The sequence below is a fragment of the Notamacropus eugenii genome, chromosome 2, assembly GCF_028372415.1.
Source record: "Notamacropus eugenii isolate mMacEug1 chromosome 2, mMacEug1.pri_v2, whole genome shotgun sequence".
In the NCBI taxonomy this organism is placed as follows: Eukaryota; Metazoa; Chordata; class Mammalia; order Diprotodontia; family Macropodidae; genus Notamacropus; species Notamacropus eugenii.
In genome coordinates this window covers 495,767,961-495,787,354 of record NC_092873.1, presented here as the reverse complement: position 1 = coordinate 495,787,354, position 19,394 = coordinate 495,767,961, and the positions used below count along the sequence as shown (strand labels likewise).

The window sequence follows — 19,394 nt, the reverse complement described above, 5'->3', positions numbered from 1 at the left end:
GTAAGCAAATCATACAACAGATAGAATGGTGTAGTGGAAAGATTGTAAGACTTGCCTATCAGAGATACTGGCTTTAAACCCTGGCTTTGACATTTTCTACTTGTATGACCTTGTGCAAGAAACTCCAGCTTCTTAGCCTCAATTTCCTCATTTGGAAAATGAGGAAGCTTGACCTTCAAGGTCCCTCTGAAGTATTCAAAGTAGATGAGACCCTCACCTCTCTTTCTGGCTATCAGATACATGTTCATTGAAGTAGTCAGTAACAATGAGCCGTGGCTTATGTTTTTCAAAGGTCCTTTCTTATTTAAATATGTATGTGTATATAAAGATATTTTTTTAAATTAAGTTTTAGGATTTTTTTTAAAAGAAAGGGAAAAAACCCCTTTATTCCCCATTTATCTTCCCTCTTATCTACACATCCATCTAAAATATGGTTCTGGATTTGTAAAAATGGAAAGTTTTCTAATTAGAGTCTCAAGAACCATAATGGAGTCATATTGGTATACATGTGGGTAGTGTCTCTGTTTTTACATGTATATTTCTTGCTCCAGGCTAGTTGGGGGATGTGAGGACAGGCATGTTTCTCTTTATAATCAACTATCAGTGGGGAATGTTAAATTCCGGGCTCCCAACCAAAATTCCAGGAAGGACCCCCTCTGCTCTTGGGAGCTTGCTTGAATAACAGAATTGTACTGCTTGTTTTATTTTTTAAATCGTCTTTCATAACCTTCATTAATTCACACCCACAATCCCCCAGACCACTCCTGGACACCAGCCTATTCAAAGGACATTCCTTTATTCAGTGGCCTCATTTTTTTTGATATCTAAAGTTTTGAATTCTGCACTTAAGAACATAGATCTAAAGCAATAAAGATTTCAAAGGCCACTTAGCCCAACCTCTGTTATTTTACAGATGAGGAAACTGAGTCCCCAAGAGGTTGAGAAACTTATCCACAGTCATATAAATAGTGATATTGATGGGATTCAAATTCAGGTCCTTTGCTTCTAGAAACAATTCACTTTCCGCTGTATCAAGTTGTGTCCCTAGGTTCTTAATAACAGTAACAAACAAACCATAAGCAACAATAATCCCCAACTATATTTTTTTAAGTTCCTTTATTTAATTGAGGAGACGGGGAAGAGAAGGGAATAAACATTTATACATAGCGCACCTACTATGGTCCAGCTCTGTGCTAGGCACTTTCTAGTTGTTTCAGATCACTTTTAAAGAACAGAACACTTTTTACTTCATACTCTTTTTTAATTGTGAATTTCTTCATTCAATGCAAGAGTTATTAACTTTTTTTGTGTAATTCATGGATCCCTCTGGCTGGCTGATAAAGTCAAAGGAAGGATGGGAGTGAGGGAGAGAAGAAAGAAGGAAGGGAGGGAAGAAGGAAGGAAAGAAGAAAGAGGAAGGAAGAAAATCCTGTTTCATTTAGAAGTGAGTGAAAATAAATATGTAATTCAAGAACTCTGGATTTAATGTAATCAAATTTACTTACTGGAAACCTAAGCTCTTTCTTACCTTTTCATAGGACTCTCTTTTGGCTTGACTGTAATTGTGAGCTTTCCATGTGTCTGGTATTAAGATTTTTACATTTCCAAAATATACTCTTCTTTTTGTAGCATTGAACAAGTAAGAGGAAGCTTCAGTTATCATTCCCTGCATGCAAACACAAGCAGAGCACATTTCATCATTCAGAGCTCCACAGAGCTTTGTTTCATGAGCTGACCTGAAAGACTTGTTGGTTTAAGCTGAGTGACTAATGAAAAATCTGACTTTCAATTTTTTTAAGAAGCCATAAAAATTTGAGGGAACTGGTTACAAAGCCTATTTTAATAGTTTCCCTAAAAGTGGTTTTGGGAAAAGAAGAGTTGTCTTGGCTTGCCTTTATTACTCTTTCAATGCCTTTGAGGAGTTTAATGGATTCTAAGATGTTCTTTAACAAATTCTTTTGTCTTACCTGTGAACATGTTGGAACCCATGCCTTCTATGACTATGCTGAAATCAGCTTATCTCTACACCTCCAGGAAGTACTAGATAATGCAATATTGATCCTACATGGTCTTGCTAACACAGAGAACACCACCTCATTGACAGCAGGTGCAGAGGAAGAAAAATAATGCTCTCCTGACTCCCTTCTAATTTCAGCCATTTAGTTGATAGCCCCTTCTCATGCTTATGTACAGCCTTAGGCAAGGTTCACTCCTAAAATGAAACACATCTGCATTAAGAGCTATGGGCATCTGTGGCAAAGAGTTAACTTCATATTGGCATCAGGAAAAGTTTGCCAACGATGGGAACAATACCAAAGTGGACTGATTAGCTTTGGGAGGAGGTGAGCTACCTGTCCTTGGAGGGCTCTAGGAAGAGGCTAGATGACCACTTATGGGTACTATGTAGATAGGATTCTTTGTCATGGACAAACTGGATTAGATGGTAACATAGAAGGGTACCTTAGATCTAGGCCTAAAAGGAACTTTTGAGTCCTTTTAGAGAGATTAAATGAGCCACTCAAGTTCCATAGCCAGTGGGAAACAGTCAGGATTTGAACCTAAATATTCTAGATTCAAATCCATCCCTCCTTCCACTGTATCATGTTGGTTTTTGAAGACCCTCCCAACTCTGAGATCAGGTTATTAAAATTACATTTTAATTTAATTAATTTAACTTAATTAAATTAATTTTAATTAGCATTCTCAAAATATTCATTTTTTCTCACTGAAATAGATTTGAATACTTCAGAGATGGGTATGTTTAACCACAATATGACATACCATAAATATGATATTTTCCTAATTTTTCTTGACCATGACAATCCTTTTCCTAATTTTTTTCTCCCAAAAGCAGGGTCATTGAGGACCACTTAATGGAGGGAAGAAGAAAGTGCAGTAATCAGTCGTAACATGGTTACCTTTCCAATTTTTGCTTTAGTAGGAGTTATTTCTTTTAATTATAGCATAAAAACTTAATTGCAAGGGAAAACCTAAAGCACTAACAACTGATGATAAAACTAGTAGTAGCTTTGTGGACAACAGAAGGAGCCAGATCAGTTTGGGGAAACTGAGAGGAGGTAAGTATTACCCTATGCATGACTTTTGAGGGACATGATTTGAAAATACTGCTCTCTCTGACACTGCACAGCTGTTGAATTTTTCTTTTGAGAAGGCAGCAGAACTAGTCTTACAGTGTTAAATGGATGCCTCTGCCACTCACCATAATCTTTGGAACGAGGTTCTGATCTTCGTATACTCTTGGATGAATCGCAAAAAGTAACCCATTGTAGGCATTGTCTTGTAGCTGCAGGCTGGTCCCCAGCAACAGGAGTTCTGGGCTCAGGATAACCAAGAAAATCAGAGACTTCAGGCTGCAAACAAAGGGTGGATGGTTTCTCTTTGGCATACTGGAAAGAATGCCCAGGGATCCCAGCTCATTCATATGCTCTCCACTGTGTTCATGATGTGAGGCAGTTAATGCTGCCTTTCTGAACCTGGGAAATTTGGAGACTTGAACCAAAGTGCTTCCCTTGTAGACGCCCAGGGTGGATCTCTTTGGAACCTGCCTCAGCAGATCCCTTTTCCCTAGGCAATACTGTACCTGCCCAGCCTTGTAGCTGGTCTTCCTCTCCAATCATGGGTGGACAGCTACACCAAGCCTGCCAGTCTTCTTATTCATTTTCGATCTTCTCAACAAAAGAGAAAACAAATGGAGATAAAGACAGTTTCAGAGCAGGGTGGTGGAAGAACTTGGCTGGCACCCTTGGTTCAACTGGGATGGAGACCAGATCTCCTGGAGGGCATGACCTTCTGCCTTTGTTTGAAAAAGAAAGCAAAACTTGAGAAGGATTTCCCTTCAGCCAGGCCTCCTGCCCTCCTTGACAGCCTGCCCCCCCCCCTTTCCCACCACCCTTTTCCCTTCCCGGAGTCATTTTTCTTTCTCAGCTTCAAATTACCTGCTTCTTTGGAAGTTTTGGAAGAAGGCTGTGGCCCTGTCCTCTAGGGAAAGAGCTCTCTCCTTATTACAAAGGCAAAAGCTATCAGGTAACCTGCAGAGATATCCTCTTGTCAGCCCCAAGGTGGCGGGGTCAAGCTACAGAAGCCTTTCTCGCTGGCCTCTTTGTTATCTCTTCCTGGGTAGAGTGTAAGAATAGCCTCACTCCTCAACCCCCTCTGTATATTACAACATATTTATGTTTCCCTGATGCCCAAGAATACCATCAAATAGAGACATGTTATTGCAGAGTGTGCTAGGAAGTTTGCTTTATTTGCAAAGCTTTTGCTACTTGTCCTCATCTGAATGGATCTCTTTGCTTGTTAAAAAAAAAAAATTAGTAAAGGAAAGACAAGGAACTCACATTGGAATCTCCAAACAGAACTTGGGCTCAAGTTTTGGGGCTCACCTGTCCAAGCCAGATACTGCTGTTCACTCCCCTTCCTACCAACCTACTCCCTCTCCCTTCCACCCCCACCAGGTTTGCTTGTATTTCAAGCCTACTACATTCCAGGCACTGCGCTAACCATTGAGTTATAACAAGATGATGATGATACTTCCACAAAGATGATGATACACCACAAAGATGATAATACTTCCCTGGGTTCATACTGGCCACTGATTATATGAAGGATTCTTGGATAATTCTGGGAGGGAGGTACAGGAAAGAGGAGAAAGAAGTAGGGTGTGGGTGTTAAGTATGCATCTTCCATCTTGGGGACCTATGGGGAGATGCTGGTCCCCAGGCTCTTTCTTTCAGAGGAATGATGATGACTAGTTGATTGTCCCTGAGATGTGGTTGGTGGTAAAAAATATCGTAAATTCTTGAGTAAAGTTAGTGAAGTTCTGTGGTGCTAAATGGACCTGGTTAGGTTAGACTAACCTCCTCAGAGACATTTTCCCTCCCCCTTACCTCTCCAATCCAGGGAGGAACTCACCATTAACTGTTTTCCTCTCTGGTCCCTAAAGAGGAAAAGCTATTTCCTTCACTGAAAGTCATAAACTTAGTAATGGTTGTAATAATTTCATTGGGTTGTGCTGGTCAGCCCCAAGGCTGCTAGTACAGCTAACATCAAATATGGAAAAGAATTATAAAACACATATTTTATATAACAATATAAACAGTAGGGAAGGAATGGACAGAAACCTCATCCAGAAAAAAGGAAATAGAAAGGGGCTGGCAAGTGGAACACATTAGAAATATCACAGCCAATGGTAAACACTTTCTGACTTTGAGGGAAGGGAATGGCTTTTCCTGCTGAGACATAGGGGAAGGGGTGGTCAGAGTCTGGGAAGAGTGAGGGAGGAAATGTCTCTGAGGGGGGCAATCTCACCATACCAGGTGAACCAGATCCAATTAGGCACAACACAGATTCTTCATCTCTTCTCAGTACCAAGAGCAATCAGGTAGTCATTACAGTCTCTCAGAATGAGAGAGCTGGAGGTGGAGAACAAACCAAGGAGTCAGCATCTCACCCAAAATGTTCCCAAGTTTGAGGACACATGCTGAAGTCTTCTTCATCCTGTTTCCCAGAACTCGTCACGAGCAATCCCCAAAATCTTCACATGGTTCAAGATCTCAGTAGTCAAAGAGATTCTGGAAAAGCACCTCAACCACCATGGTTACTCTGATGTTAGACTAGATTCTTACACAGGGCTGTAAGTACATCAGTAACTACACTCCCTGACAATTGTCCCATAGTAAAGAGGAGGATAAGACAGTGGAAAAGAGTTCTATTCTTAGAATCAGGAGAACTAGGTGTAAAGCCTACCTGTAAGTTCCAGTAATCTCTTTTTATTTAAATTGATTTTATTTTTAATTCAAGGAGCAAAACAAACATTTCCATAACACAGTACAATAAAAAAGATGATTGCACATGAAACAGCAACTTGCTTTTCCCTCTAAATATACAACAAAGTTACCAGGTAAATTTTTTTTCCTTCCTCTCTACTCGCCCCCCCCCCCCCGCCCCAGAGGTGGCTACCATTAGACACAAATCGGTGTGTATGTATTGGTATGTATTGTGATATCCACATATATGATGCACATATATAGATATAGATGACACATACTTCTATTTATCAGTTCATTCTCTGGATACAGATAGTGTCTGTCTTCATATGCCTTCATTTTTAATTTGTCTATTTCTAGTAGTCAAAATGACTTAGTCATTCAAAGTCATTCTCAAAGCCATATTGCTGTTACTGTATACAATGTTCTCTTGCTTCTGCTCACTTTGCTCCACTTTGTACAAGTCCTTCCATGTCTTTCTAAGATTACTGAGCTCATCATTTCTTATAGCGCAGCAGTGTCCCATCACAACCATATGCCACAACTTGTTCGACCATTCCACTACTGATGGGGATCCCTGTAATTTTCAGTTCTTTGCCACAACAAAGAGAGTTGCTGTAAACATCCCATTCAGATTCAAAGTTATAATTACTATTTGTGAATTTCCCTCCATCTTATTTTAACTTTTCTTTCTCAGCTTCTCTTTTTTCCCTAACCCTGTTATCTTATCTTCTTCCCTCCCCACCCCCTCACTTCACCCACACCTCCAGGAGTCCCCTATTCCCTCCCTCTACTCTCCAATCTCAATCCACACCTCTCCAAAAGTCTCCCCCATGCTCTCCTCCTACCCTGGTAAATTCCAATCCACATACCCCCTCTAAAAGTCCCTCCACGACCATATCCCCAGTTTTCCCACCTCTCTACATGTTCAGAAAATGTCTACACCCTTTGAGAGGTGCACATTGTTTCCTCTTCAATCCAGATGAAGGTTTCAGCATTATCAGTCCTCCACTCCGTCTGGTTCCTCTGTATTAGTTCTTCCTTTCACACTCCATTTTTATAATATAATTGTTCTCTTACTTTTCCTACCCAGTTTTAGTTTTTAGAATCACCCCATCATACACAACTCAGCACAAATCTTTGTTTCAAACTACCTTAGCAATTATGACAGTCTTAAGAATACTCATTATACATATATATATATATATACACATATATGTGTGTATATATATATATATATATATTAGTATTTAATGTTTTCCTTATATTTCTTCTGGATCTTTTATATAGAATTTTCCAATGAGTTTTGGCCTCAAACGTGAAATAACTGAAAGTCTTTCAGTTCATCAAATTTCCATTTTTTTCCATTCAGGTTACACTTAGCTTTGCTGAGTAAGTTATTCTTGGACACAACTCCAGATCTTTTGCTAATCTCTTTTTAAAAATAAAAATTTATTGATTTTTTTTAATCTTATATGGTCTAGATTTCCCCCTGGCATCTTACTTCCAAAGTCTACTTCCTGTCCTCTCCCAGAAATCCATCCCATAAAACAAAGAATATCCCTTAAGAAAGAAGAGAGGAAGAAGAGAAAAAAAATCGCCAAAACTAATCCATACTTTAAAAAAAAAAATGTTGTTTTACGCAGTGTTTCACATCCATAGACCTCCTACCTCTGCAGTAGAACCTTGTCTCCTTTTGGGGGCCATGCATGCGTGTTCTTTGTCATTTTGCAGGATTAACTTTAACTTATTTTTTGTTTGTTCTTTCCATTTACATTGTTGCAGTAATTGCATATTGTTTCCATGGCTCTAACTAGCTCACTCTGCATCAGTTCAGATAAATCCTTCCATGCTTCTCTGTATCTGTCACATTCATCTTTTCTTAAACAAAATAACATTCCATTCCATCCATGTATCACAGATTCTTTAGCAATTATCCAATTGATAGATGTCTACTTTATTTCTAATTCTTCAGTATCATAAAAAGTATTGCTACAAATATTTTGGTGTATATAGGGATTTTCTTTATATCAATGGCTTTCTTGAGTTATAAGCCCAACAACGTAATCCCTGGGTCAAAGGGTATGGGCATTTTTAATTGTTTTACTTGCATAATTCCAGATTGCCTTCCAAAATGGTCATGTTTCTTTACAGCTTCATTGAAAGTGCAATACATAGTCTGTCCATCTTCCTACAACATTCAACAGTAACTATTTCCATCTCATCATCTTTGCCAAAGTTCTGGATGTGAAGTGGAACCTTGGAGTTGTTTTAACTTGCATTTTCTTATTATTAGTTATAGGTAGCTTTCTCTCCCCACAGTAGAAATTCTGAATACTCGCTGGGACTTTTTCAATGAGTTGAAGGCTGGAGAAGTCACTTGGGTCAAGGCTAATCAAAAAAATTGAGTGGAAGTGAGTGGCAGTCAGTGTCACAAACCTGTGCCTCCGGGGATTTGGGCAACTGATTGTCTTTCTTCTGGAGCTCACCTTCAATGCTGTCAAAGATATTTGAAAGGCAATTAGTTGATAGGGGTTTGAGTGCTAGGTCTGGAATCAGTGAGACCTGAGTGTAAATCATGCCTCAGATGCTTACTAGCTGTATGAAGTTGGCAAATCACTTAATACCTGAGTATTAGTTTATTTGGAAATCTGGGATAACAATGCCACCCAACTCAGGGAGTTACTAGCTGTGGGATCCTTTGTGAATCATATTCTCCGTTTCTTCACCTGCAAAATAGCGATAATAATAGTTTCTATTTCATAGTTTTTATAATGATCAAAATGAAGTAACATGGCAAGTGTCTTGTGAACCTTAAAGCCCTATGTAAGTCGTTATTATTTATAAAATACAGGGAATCTTTTTTGTTGGTTTTCATTGGGGCTCTCACTGAATAAGATACTTAACTTTTCTGAGGATGAGGCATGAATTTTTCCATCCCCTTCTGTTTACTACTTTGAGTAAATTTTAAAATATACATATAAACTTTTTAAAAAGTAACAGAAGTTAAATATAAGATCTAAGATTCTCTCTGGTGCAAGTGAATCTCTAATGAATGTTATTAGAGAACTGCATGCCTCTGGGGTGACCATCTACCTGAAGCTGGAAAGCGGAGCTATTCAGTCAGCCTCGCATCCTACAGAGCCACACAGCAAAGGCCTGTAAGGCTGGAATTCTGTGGTTGCTGTACTACTCAGAGACTTCTTTTTAGAACTGCTGATTCAAAGCTGGAGAGTACAATCTGTGTTTATTGAGAAGTAGATTTGGAAGATCAAGAAAACAGATGTGAAGGCTTTGTAGTTTCCAGTTGGCTCCAATAAAAGTCCTCCCAAAGATGATTAGGCAGTTGGCGGCATATCCAAAGGATTAGTTTTATACAGACAACTTCATGAAAACAATACTGATTTCCTCCTAACTTGTAAGATGGGATGGAAAACTGAAATTTTAGCAAGTCTCTCCACTCCCTGTCTCTTAGTCTCACTTTACCAACTGCCAGAAATGCACATAATGAGTTGCTAGAAAGGTAAAGATCCCAAGACATTTGGCAGATGCTGCCCAAGAGGATGTAATAGAACTACTATAACTTCCACATATTTCAGGAGCCATCCTCTTTGACCTTTTGTTCTTTTGTCATTTTTCAGTTGTGTCCAACTCTTTGTTGATGCCATTTTGGGGTTTTCTTGGCAGAGATACTGGAGTGGTTTGCCACTTCCTTCTCCAGTTCATTTTACAGATAAGAAGCTGGGGCAAACAGCATCAAGTGACTTGCCAAGGGTCACACAGCTAGTTAAGTGTCTGAGGTCAGATTTGAACTCCAGTCTTCCTGACTCCAGGCCTGGTGCTCTATCTACTCTGCCACTTAGCTGCCCCTCTCTCACCTAATCATTCTTAATCCCTGTCTTTTCCTCTGGAAATTACTTGACACCGTATCACTTTGCATATACTTATCATTCATTCATCTGTGTGCACGCTGTATTGCTCTAGCAGGATGGCAGGAGGGACTATTTTACTTTTGTCTTTGTATATCCAGTACTTAGCTTTCAGTAGGTATTGGGTAATTTTTTTTATTGAATTATAAGCAAATTATTTGAGGAGGAAAGAAGCGAGGAGATAGCCCAGAAAGGGAAAGAAATGGTATATGCCCAATATGATGAATAATGGGTACTTAAATTTTGTGGTGAAAGCAAGCTAGTAGAAACTAGATTTAGACCAGTAGTTACAGTATATTATAATATATCAAAAGGGATAATCCCTGGATATTAAAGATTATGTCATAAAAGGATTCCAGATAAAATCTTTTTCATAACTCGTATATGTGTGAATTCTTAACCAAATAAAGGATAGAGACCGTTATAAAATGCAAAACATAATTTTGATTACATGAAATTGAAAAACTTTTGTACAAATGAGTCCTTTCTAAAATGAAAAAAAAAATTTATATTCTTTCATCTACTTACCCCTAGTGAAAAGGCAAGATAAAGCATGCCCATTATAAATATGAAGTAATGCAAAACATTTTTTTCATATTAATCATGTTATAAAGAAAAATAAAATAAGCAAATTAAGAGAAAAAATATGCTTCAATATACACTCAGAGTTCATCAGTTCTCTATCTGGAGATGGAAAGCATTTTTCAACGTGAGTCCTTTGGAATTGCCATGGATCACTGTATTGACCAGAGTTGCTAAGTTTTTCACTGTTGATTATCATTTTAATATTGCTGTTACTGTTTTCTCCTAGTTCTGCTCACTTTCCTTAGCAGCATTTCATATAAATCTTCCTAGATTTCTCTGAAACCAACCCCATTACGATTCCTTACAGCACCATAGTATTCCATCATAATTATATACCATAACTTGTTCAGCCATTCCCCAAGTCTTGGAATTCCTATATCACTGAAAATTGCAGTCATGATGACTGCTTGTCTTCCAGATCACTTTCGGGTCAACCCTAAATGAAATAACAATATTTTGTAAAAGCACTTAGCAAAATACTTATTGCTTTCCTTTTCTTCCCCCCACCTACACACCACTTCTATGGTCAAAGGATACAAATATACACTTCCAAACTTCAATTAAGAATTCCAGACTATTAGCAACAATATGAAAGAATGATTCAAATTTAAAAAAATAATATATAGAAATGCAAATTAAAACAACACTAAGATTTCACCTCATCTCTAGAAAACTGGCAATAGTAACCAAAAAAAAAAACCCCAAATCCCAGAAATAGTCATATAGCAGAGGTTCTGTAGAGACAGGCACACCAATGCATTGTTGGCAGAGCTATGAATTGATCCCACTGCTAGACATATATCTTAAAGAGATCTATGGCCAAAGTAAAGGCCTCATAGATACTGAAATATTTATTATAGCACTTTTTATAGTAGCAAAGAATTGTAAAGAAAGTATATGCTCACTGATTAGAGAATAGTTATATCAGTTGTAACACAAGACTATAAAGGAATATTGCTACGCTAAAAGAAATGATGAATAAGATTAATTCAGAGAAACACAAGAAGACTTTTATGAACTGAAGCAAAGTAAATTAAGTAGAGCCAGAAAAACAATGTATACAATGGCTACAATGTAAATAGAAAGAACAGCAATGAAATGTTAAAAAACGATATTTAGTAAAAAGAGTGTTCCCAGTTGACCACTTCCTTTTGCTAGTGAGATAGATAGCGAGGTACAGCATTTATTAAGCTCTACATGCCAGGCACTTGGTAAGTAATAGGGATACAAAAACAAATTAAAAAAAAAACCAAGATGGTTCCTACTCTCAAGGAGCTTATATCATAATGAAGAAAATAGAAGGAGGGGAGGGGGAGGGGAAGAAAAGGCAGGTAGCATGTAGGTGATTTTTTTTTTTTTTTTGGTGAGGCAGTTCAGTTATTTAAACAGGTGAGTCCATCCTTTTCTTGGGCTTAGAGCCTCACCTAGCCAAGAGCCACTCCTCTCTTATTCTGCTGCTGTTTTCTTCTTTGAAGAAAAAGACCATAATTATAGGGTGTTAACTACCCCACTCTTCTGTGCCTCACTGAAAATAATATAAATAATTATCTTGTGATCAAAAGAGTCATCATTGCCTGTTCCAGGTATCCCTTTCTTGTCAGTGTGCCCGCAATAATTCTGGCTCTGTTATCTTTTCATATTGCCAACTAGGATAAAGAACAGGGCCCTGAGTGCACCATGGTGCAAGGCTCATTCTCTCTTCATGATGTTTTCAATTCTATTTAAGAAACATTTATGGAGCACCCAGTACTTACAAAGTGCTATATTAAATGAAATAAAAGAAAATTTACAAAGGGTAGACTTGCATATGTGTTATAACCTCCATGCATCTGTAGAAAGAAAACATTTTAACTTTTTAAAATTTTGAACTTAACCAACACCAAATAGGATGAGAATTTTTGTAGAGAAAAAGATGGTTCATGAAGCTGTGAATCTGCATTATAAACAGCTTGCTTTTATTTTTAAGTATACAAAAAACTTAACAAGTTATTTTCAAAGCTACCCATTTTCCATGTTTTCTACTGACTCTCATTGTCTTCTGGGCATTTTAAAAATATTTCAAGGACCCTCTTTTCTTACTTTTCTTTTTGATCACCCCATCGCTACCCCTTCTTCCCATCTAATTTCAAAAAAGAAAGAAAGAAGGGAAGGAGGGAGGAAAGAAAGACAGAAAGAAAGAAAGGAAGAAAGAAAGAAAGGAGAGAAGGAGGGAGGACAGGAAGAAAGAAAGAAAAGAAGGAAGGAATGAAGAAAGAAAAGAAAGAAAGGAGAAAGAAAAAGGGAAGAAAAGGAAGGAAAGAAGAACCTCTGTATCAGCTATGTATAGTCAAGCAAAAAAAATCCCTACAATGGCTATATCTGAAAACATATTTCCCATTCTACACCTTGAGCTTCTCATCTTTCAGAAGTATATTTCATTGCAAGAGTTAGGTCATGTGCTTCATTACAAGTATTTTGGAATCATGGTTGGTCATTGAACAGAGTTTGTAAGTCTTTCAAAGCAGTATTCCTTTACAATGTTATTACATACATTATTCTCTAGGTTCTGCTCACTTTACTCTGCATTAGTTCAAACTTCTTCCCAGGTTTGGCTGAAACACTCCCTTCTCATCATTTCTTATGGCACTATAATATTCTATTACATTCATATACCTTAATTTGTCCAGCCATTCCCCAATTTATGGGTAACCTTTTCTTTTCTGATTCTTTTGCCATTACCAAAGGAATGCCTATGAATATTTCTGATTATATAGTTCCTTTCTTTTCTTCCTTTGATCTCTCTGAAAATAGGTCTGATTGTAGAATTTCTAGTTCAAAGGATATGCAGTTTGGTGATTTTTAAGATATTGTTCCAGATTGCTTTTCCAAATCAATAGAACAACTCACAGCTCCACCAACAGTGGAGCAGTGTGGCTGTCTTCCCTCAATCCTTCCAACAATGAAGGAAATTGAAGATCTTTAAATCAAGTAACCATTCATGAGGAATGGCATGAAGAAAATTCTTGGTCAATTATCGAAGGATCTCTAAGGTTCCTCTCAATTCCTATGTTGTTTTTTTTTCAATTCTGGAATTTTGTAATGAATGAATCTGAAAATGCTAGGGCTTCTGCCACCTACCCAAGACAATGAAACAGAAAATGGAATGACATCTATAATGACGTAAGGCAATTATAACCTAAGCTCTCAATATGGTAACTGTGAAGTCAGAGTAAGACCTTTCAGGTTGCATATCCTCAATCAACCCAACTTCATCAGGAGAAGGATATAAAGATATGTCATGGGTGTTAACCCTCCAGTTTTAAGTGTGACTTAGGGAATACTTCTGGGCAGGTTAGGTAAGTGTAGCATGTACTGCCAGAAAGATAACTGTTCTGTGGGTACAAAGCAAACTTCATTTACTAAATAAATTTTTGACTAGTGATACCAATTGCATAGCATTATAAGGATTAAGAAATACCCTCAAGTGAGAAGGGGGCAGGGGAGAGATGGAGAAGCAGTTACAGGAACTTATTTTAATGTTCTATAAATGCTAAGTATCTGGCACACTTGGGACTTTTATCTGTTTTCAGGAACAGAAGAGTTTATTCAGTTTCTGTAACTTAAGAATCTAAGGCTTGTCTTTGTTCATTGTCTGATTCTAGCAGGACCAGCCAGTCACTAAACATCTCTCCACTTCCTTTTCAGGAGAGTCAACTGGCAGAGAACTGTCCACAAAGCAAGTAAACTATCTTATTAGTCTCAGAGGAGTCAGGTGATCTGGCATCTTAGTATGGCTTTCAAGAAAATATTTATTAATTTTTTTCCTCGTAAAACTTTTGTTTCAAGGCTCTCAAGCCACTGTGGATAGACAGAAAAGTCCAGCTTCAGTTCCACTGAGTTGTAGAACAATGTAGTTTTCATCTCACTTCAGCATATTTAATTTTTATGAAATAAGCAAAAAAAAGAAAGAAATAGATGAAGGGTGGATATCACACAAGGGACAAAAAGCATTACAGGTTCACAACCACTTCATCTTTCAACTTTTCACATATTTCAGTCTCTCCTCTTTTACCTTCTTCTGACTCTTGTGACATCTAGCTTTATCTCCTAGGCCAGCGGTGGCATCCTCTTCCACCCAATTTCCTACTGTCTTCTCTTCCAAGTTCCTTTTCCAATTAAACTAAAATATTATGTGAAATTGATGAATCTCTTCATCCATCTCTGTCCAATGGAATCTACAGCACGTTCCTCATTTATAAAACAAGGGAAGTGGTCAGAATAAGTGACACGTAAGGTCCCTCCAGCTCTGAATCTGTTATCCTATAATGTATGGACCTCTTGATAATAGTCTCACAATCTTGTTCCCCCAGTGTCTGCCTCCTCTTGTCTCCCAGGTCATCAGTCTCCTCAAATCCTATTACCTCAGTCTGCAGTCTACCTCAACTACATAGAGAAGTTGTCACATACTAGAAACTTCCACTCTTCCAAAGAATTTGCTGTAGGTACCAGAATTCCTAGTTTTGGCTCTGATACCATGCCTCCTTTCTGTGATGTGCTGTGTTTTGACCCTAATCCCACAACGGAGTAGATCTCACAACTACTACTTCTGTGGTCATACCTCCCACCTTCATATTCCCTCACGATAGCCAGCATCCACTGAAAAGCTGAACAACAGTAGCAGTGCTTGGTAGCTGACCATTGCCCCTGTCTCCCTCTTTCTGGAGCTCCCAAGAAGTCAGTTTTCACCAAAGTAACAAACCTGGCAAGAGAAGAATTAGGATTTGCCCTTTTGCTCTTGGGGTCAAGATTTCCAGGTCTCTCCAGGCCATGACACAAGGCTATTCTTAACAAGTGGCGTTGCAACACAGGTTACTGGTCAATCTGCATGTAACCTCTGGGTGCACATCAATAATGTCCTGGAACACTTGCCATTTTGATTACAACTGACCTCCTCAAGCATCTTCAAGTCCTTAACTCTAATATACAAAATGGCAGAGAGACAATCAAACATGGATAGTTTGCAATCTGCATCATTGGAAGGAAGACTCACATTAACGAGATCATAGGTCAACTTTGATAATATATACAATTTTCTCCTCAGGGGGCATTTTTGAAGATTAAATTTAACAACAGATCTAAATTTTGTGCTCTATGTACCAACTATTATGATTTACTGAGTCAGGCTTGGGCACATAAGCTTTCATTACTTAAAGAGATCATTCAAAACCAGATAATCTCAGGACTATGAAAACATTTCCCAAATATTCTGAACCATCTAAATATCACATACAAAAATATCCTACTTATTTGGGCTCCATTCCATTTTTTTCTCCTCCATAACGCCTTCTTGGGGCATTCTAACTTTCAATAATCTCCTCCTTGTCTGAACTTGTAAAATGTATTGCCCATCTCTCTCCTCTGGCAATTAATCTTTTTGAGAGGTTATAAACATTTACTATTTCGGGAAAATAATTTACCCATATTATAGATAAATGACTATTCACATTTGTACATGACCATTTTAAATAGTTCCAAATAAACTCTACAAACACCTTACAACATATTGAACAGTATTCAAGTTACTGGGTAACAAAGAGCACATACAGCAGAAACTTCAAGTGCTTTCCCCATTATCTACTTTACAGCTCAAGTAAAGTTTTGTCTTATAAGTGACAAATTAAATTACATTAATGAAGTAAAAAAAAATAAAAGGATTGTTTTGCAAGACAAGTCAATTTACACTTAGTTTCCATAACCATCTCCAATTAAGGAAAAATGTGTTCTTAAGAAAAACAGTCTGAGCCATTTTGTTTACAACACTTCAGAAATACTATTAATAAATTAAAATGAACTAATTTTTACTTTAAGAATTTTATCACAAAGAAGAGTATATGTGTGGAGGACTCATTGCCTCAGAGAAGAAGGGAAGAAAAGCAAAATTTGGGTATAAACCCTATAAAAATGCACTGAGCAGAGCTGACCTTACACCCGTGTTCCCCTCTCCCCCAACTTTGGGGGGATCTTACAGCTTGCTTTAAGAAACATTCACTATCAGAACAAACACTGGGAAAGAACCTGAATGCATGACATGCAACCATTTCCATTTCATGCTTAGTTCCAAACCTGTTTTACATGTTGAAAAGGAAAACCAACATAGATTTTCTCTATTTATACACTCAAAGACATGCATCCTGGGGTCTTACCCAGCCATGGCATGGATGTCCTGCATGCACCCTAAGGCTGTTGGACAAAAAGTAAAGACAGTTTGGGAAATTCCACACATTTTTGCACAAATTGTGGTCTTAGTTGAAAAAATACTCAATACTGAACCATATAAAACATAATAGGTGTGACATTGAAGATTTATTTCAGAAACTAATCCCAAGCTTGCTTTTTTTGCAATTTCTGATCATTAATCTTTAACTGCTTTGTGAAAACTCTGCATTGTCTTGATTTAACTTATACCATATTTCCTCAAGTAGATGATAAAGACCTGTGGCAGATAGGTTACACATCAGTGACTAGGGATTCCTGAAAGGTTTCACATAGATCACTGTTGGGGGTGTAAGCTCAGTTCCATGTGGACAGTCTCGGGCAGGTAAAAGTGAGGACTTCTAAACCTTAGAGTTCTCATGAGGCCCCCCAGGGAACAGCAGGGAATTGAGGTGTGGACCGAGCTATCTCGTGCATTTCCGGCTCTTCCCGTGAGAAACGTGATGGGAGAGAGCATCCCCGCCCTCGAGATTGGCCCAGATCTGGGCACACCTATTGTTATCTAACAGGCACGGTATTCAGGTGCAAACTACGCGGCAGGAGAGCTTAAGTAGGGTCAGGAAAGCCTGAAAGCTCTTAGCGCTGAGGGGCCCTTAGAGGACAGAAGGCCCCTCTTCCCTCTTTCCTCTCTTCGCTCTTCCTCTCCCCTCTCTCCCCACTTCCACTTCTGCTTTCATTCTCTTACTGTAAGATCTTTGCCTCCTTGGGAGATTTCTCTCTCTCTCCTAAGGAAGAGTTCCCCCTGCACATGTAACCAAGACCCTGAATAAAGCCTAACCCTTATTCGACTCCGGAAAGTCTCTTCTCTCATACGTTTATCCGGTTTGGCCAGCCGAAGACCTGCGATAGGTAAGGTAAGACTCGGGTAGCCCTCAGGCCTCTAGGCCTGGCAGATCACAAGTAACACATAAAGGTCCTTAGGAGTAGAGTTGAAAAGGGAGTCTATTCCAGACATGGGGATTAGCTTATTCAAAAGCAAAGTGACTGGAAATGAAATTCAAGAGATTCTTATTAAATGCCTACTATGTATGACATACTGTATTGGACACTAGATCCTGCCTATCAATGAGTTATCAAGATACAGAAATGAATTACCTTCAGCAGATTACTCATTAACTGCGGCATCAGGCTTGGGGCTGCTAGGTAGCTCACTGGATAGAATGCTGGTCCTGGAGTCAGGAAGACCTGAGTTCAAATCTGACCTCAAACACTTAGTAGCTGTCACTTAACCCTGTTTGTCTGAGTTTCCTCATCTGTAAAAGGAACAAGAGAAGGAGATGGCAAATCAAAAGGGATCATGAAGAGTTAGATATGACTGAGCAACAAGACGAAGCTAATTACATAATGTGAAGACTAAGATCAAGTGTTTAAATGTGACTGGAGATGTGCTAATAATTTCTACCAGTGGAGGTTCCTTTTATCGTATTCATTTTGTTGATGTGTGGAGCTAGGGATACATTGCATCATCCTTATGATGCATATTTGTTTTCTCACTGTTCTGGACTAAGCACTGCTCAGAAAATACTAACATATGTCAGATATGGATAAAAAGTTTCACATGGATAGAGACTGAAAAATTAAGTCAATGAATTGAACATTTGATTCCAAACTGGTTAAAAATCATATTCCACAACTGCACGTAACATTAAAGCTTACACAATGCTTGATTCATGGCAATCCTGTTTGAATAAATAAATGACTGTCTCCATTCTTTCTGTGCAGAGATTAAGACAAAGAAAACAAGTAATGCTCATGATCACATGGCTAGTACTAGAACATGGCCTCAGATCTAGGCCTTTTGGTTCTAGATATAGTTTATTATTCTACAGACTGTTTAAAAACAAGCTTTCTGTTTCCTGTTATTCCTAAGTTTCTGCAAAATTAAGGGTTGGGGGAGAGAAGGGACATTCTGAAAATGTTGGCTCTACATAGACCACCTTGGTTCTGTCCATGACCATTTATTTTATTACTTCTTTGAACTATGGTTATTTTCATTTCTAAAGCAATTTTTCCAGGTCTATGCAAAGCCCATCTTTTATCACTGGAGAGTGAAGCTTCTGCTCCCATACCACAAATATTCTATCTTCCTAACTACATGGATGTCTCTCTTGTCATCTGGTAATATCATCTGTTTTTATTCCTGGGAGTTCTCTAAGCAGTAGTCTTTGAGGATGAGCTGTTAGTGGTAACAATATACTTTTGGCTTGTGCCAGAGTTATAGAGACAATGTCTGTGCTCTTTAGGACTATTCGATGCTTTCTTGCTTTTCTACTAAAGCTGATTATACTACATTTTCAAAGCCATGACCACTCAGCAAAGCCAACAACACTTAAGAGTTTATGGAGATTGTTTCATGGCTAAAAATCACTTTTTTCTTGGCCCTTAAAAAAAAGGGCTAGATTCCTATGGAATAGAAATCTGATGAGAAATGAAAAGCAGAATAAATAATGTTTTCCTCTAAATGACTGTGGAATAAACTTTCTCATCCTTCAACAAGGCCAAGACACCACATGGATTAGCTCCTAAAAGATAATGTTTTAAATGTCCCATACATAAGTTGTTTTCCTTGAGAGTAGATACTGGACATATGCTATAACTTGTGCTCGTTTGACAGTTGTTGGCATAATTTTCCAAACATTTTTTAATTTTTCCAGATGATGATAATTACTGGAATTAGTTATAGTTCAGAGGCAAAAGGCGCATTCACATATGCTACTCTCTGTGCTTTGAGCTAATGTCTAAAGATTCTTATTTCTATGGAGAGTGGCTTGCCTGTAACAATACAGATGCTCTAGTTTTCCACCAGTTCTTTAACCTTTTTTACAATTTTCCCAGTGATACT

At 38.1% G+C, this 19,394-nt stretch overlaps 1 protein-coding gene across 3 annotated transcripts in view; it reads right to left on the bottom strand.

Annotated features, from left to right (window-relative positions):
- CLCA2 (chloride channel accessory 2) overlaps positions 1-19,394 on the bottom strand; it is an 82,179-nt gene that overhangs the window by 50,363 nt on the left and 12,422 nt on the right. The window contains exons 3-6 of one of the 3 annotated variants that reach the window (XM_072648934.1): positions 17,648-17,805; positions 3,602-3,814; positions 3,221-3,371; positions 1,529-1,666 (exon numbers count right to left, since the gene is read on the bottom strand). In XM_072648934.1, coding sequence (XP_072505035.1) covers positions 1,529-1,666; positions 3,221-3,223 — 141 coding nt within the window. In that variant the 5' untranslated portion in view covers positions 3,224-3,371; positions 3,602-3,814; positions 17,648-17,805. The other 2 variants (XM_072648933.1, XM_072648932.1) reach the window with 2 other exon arrangements.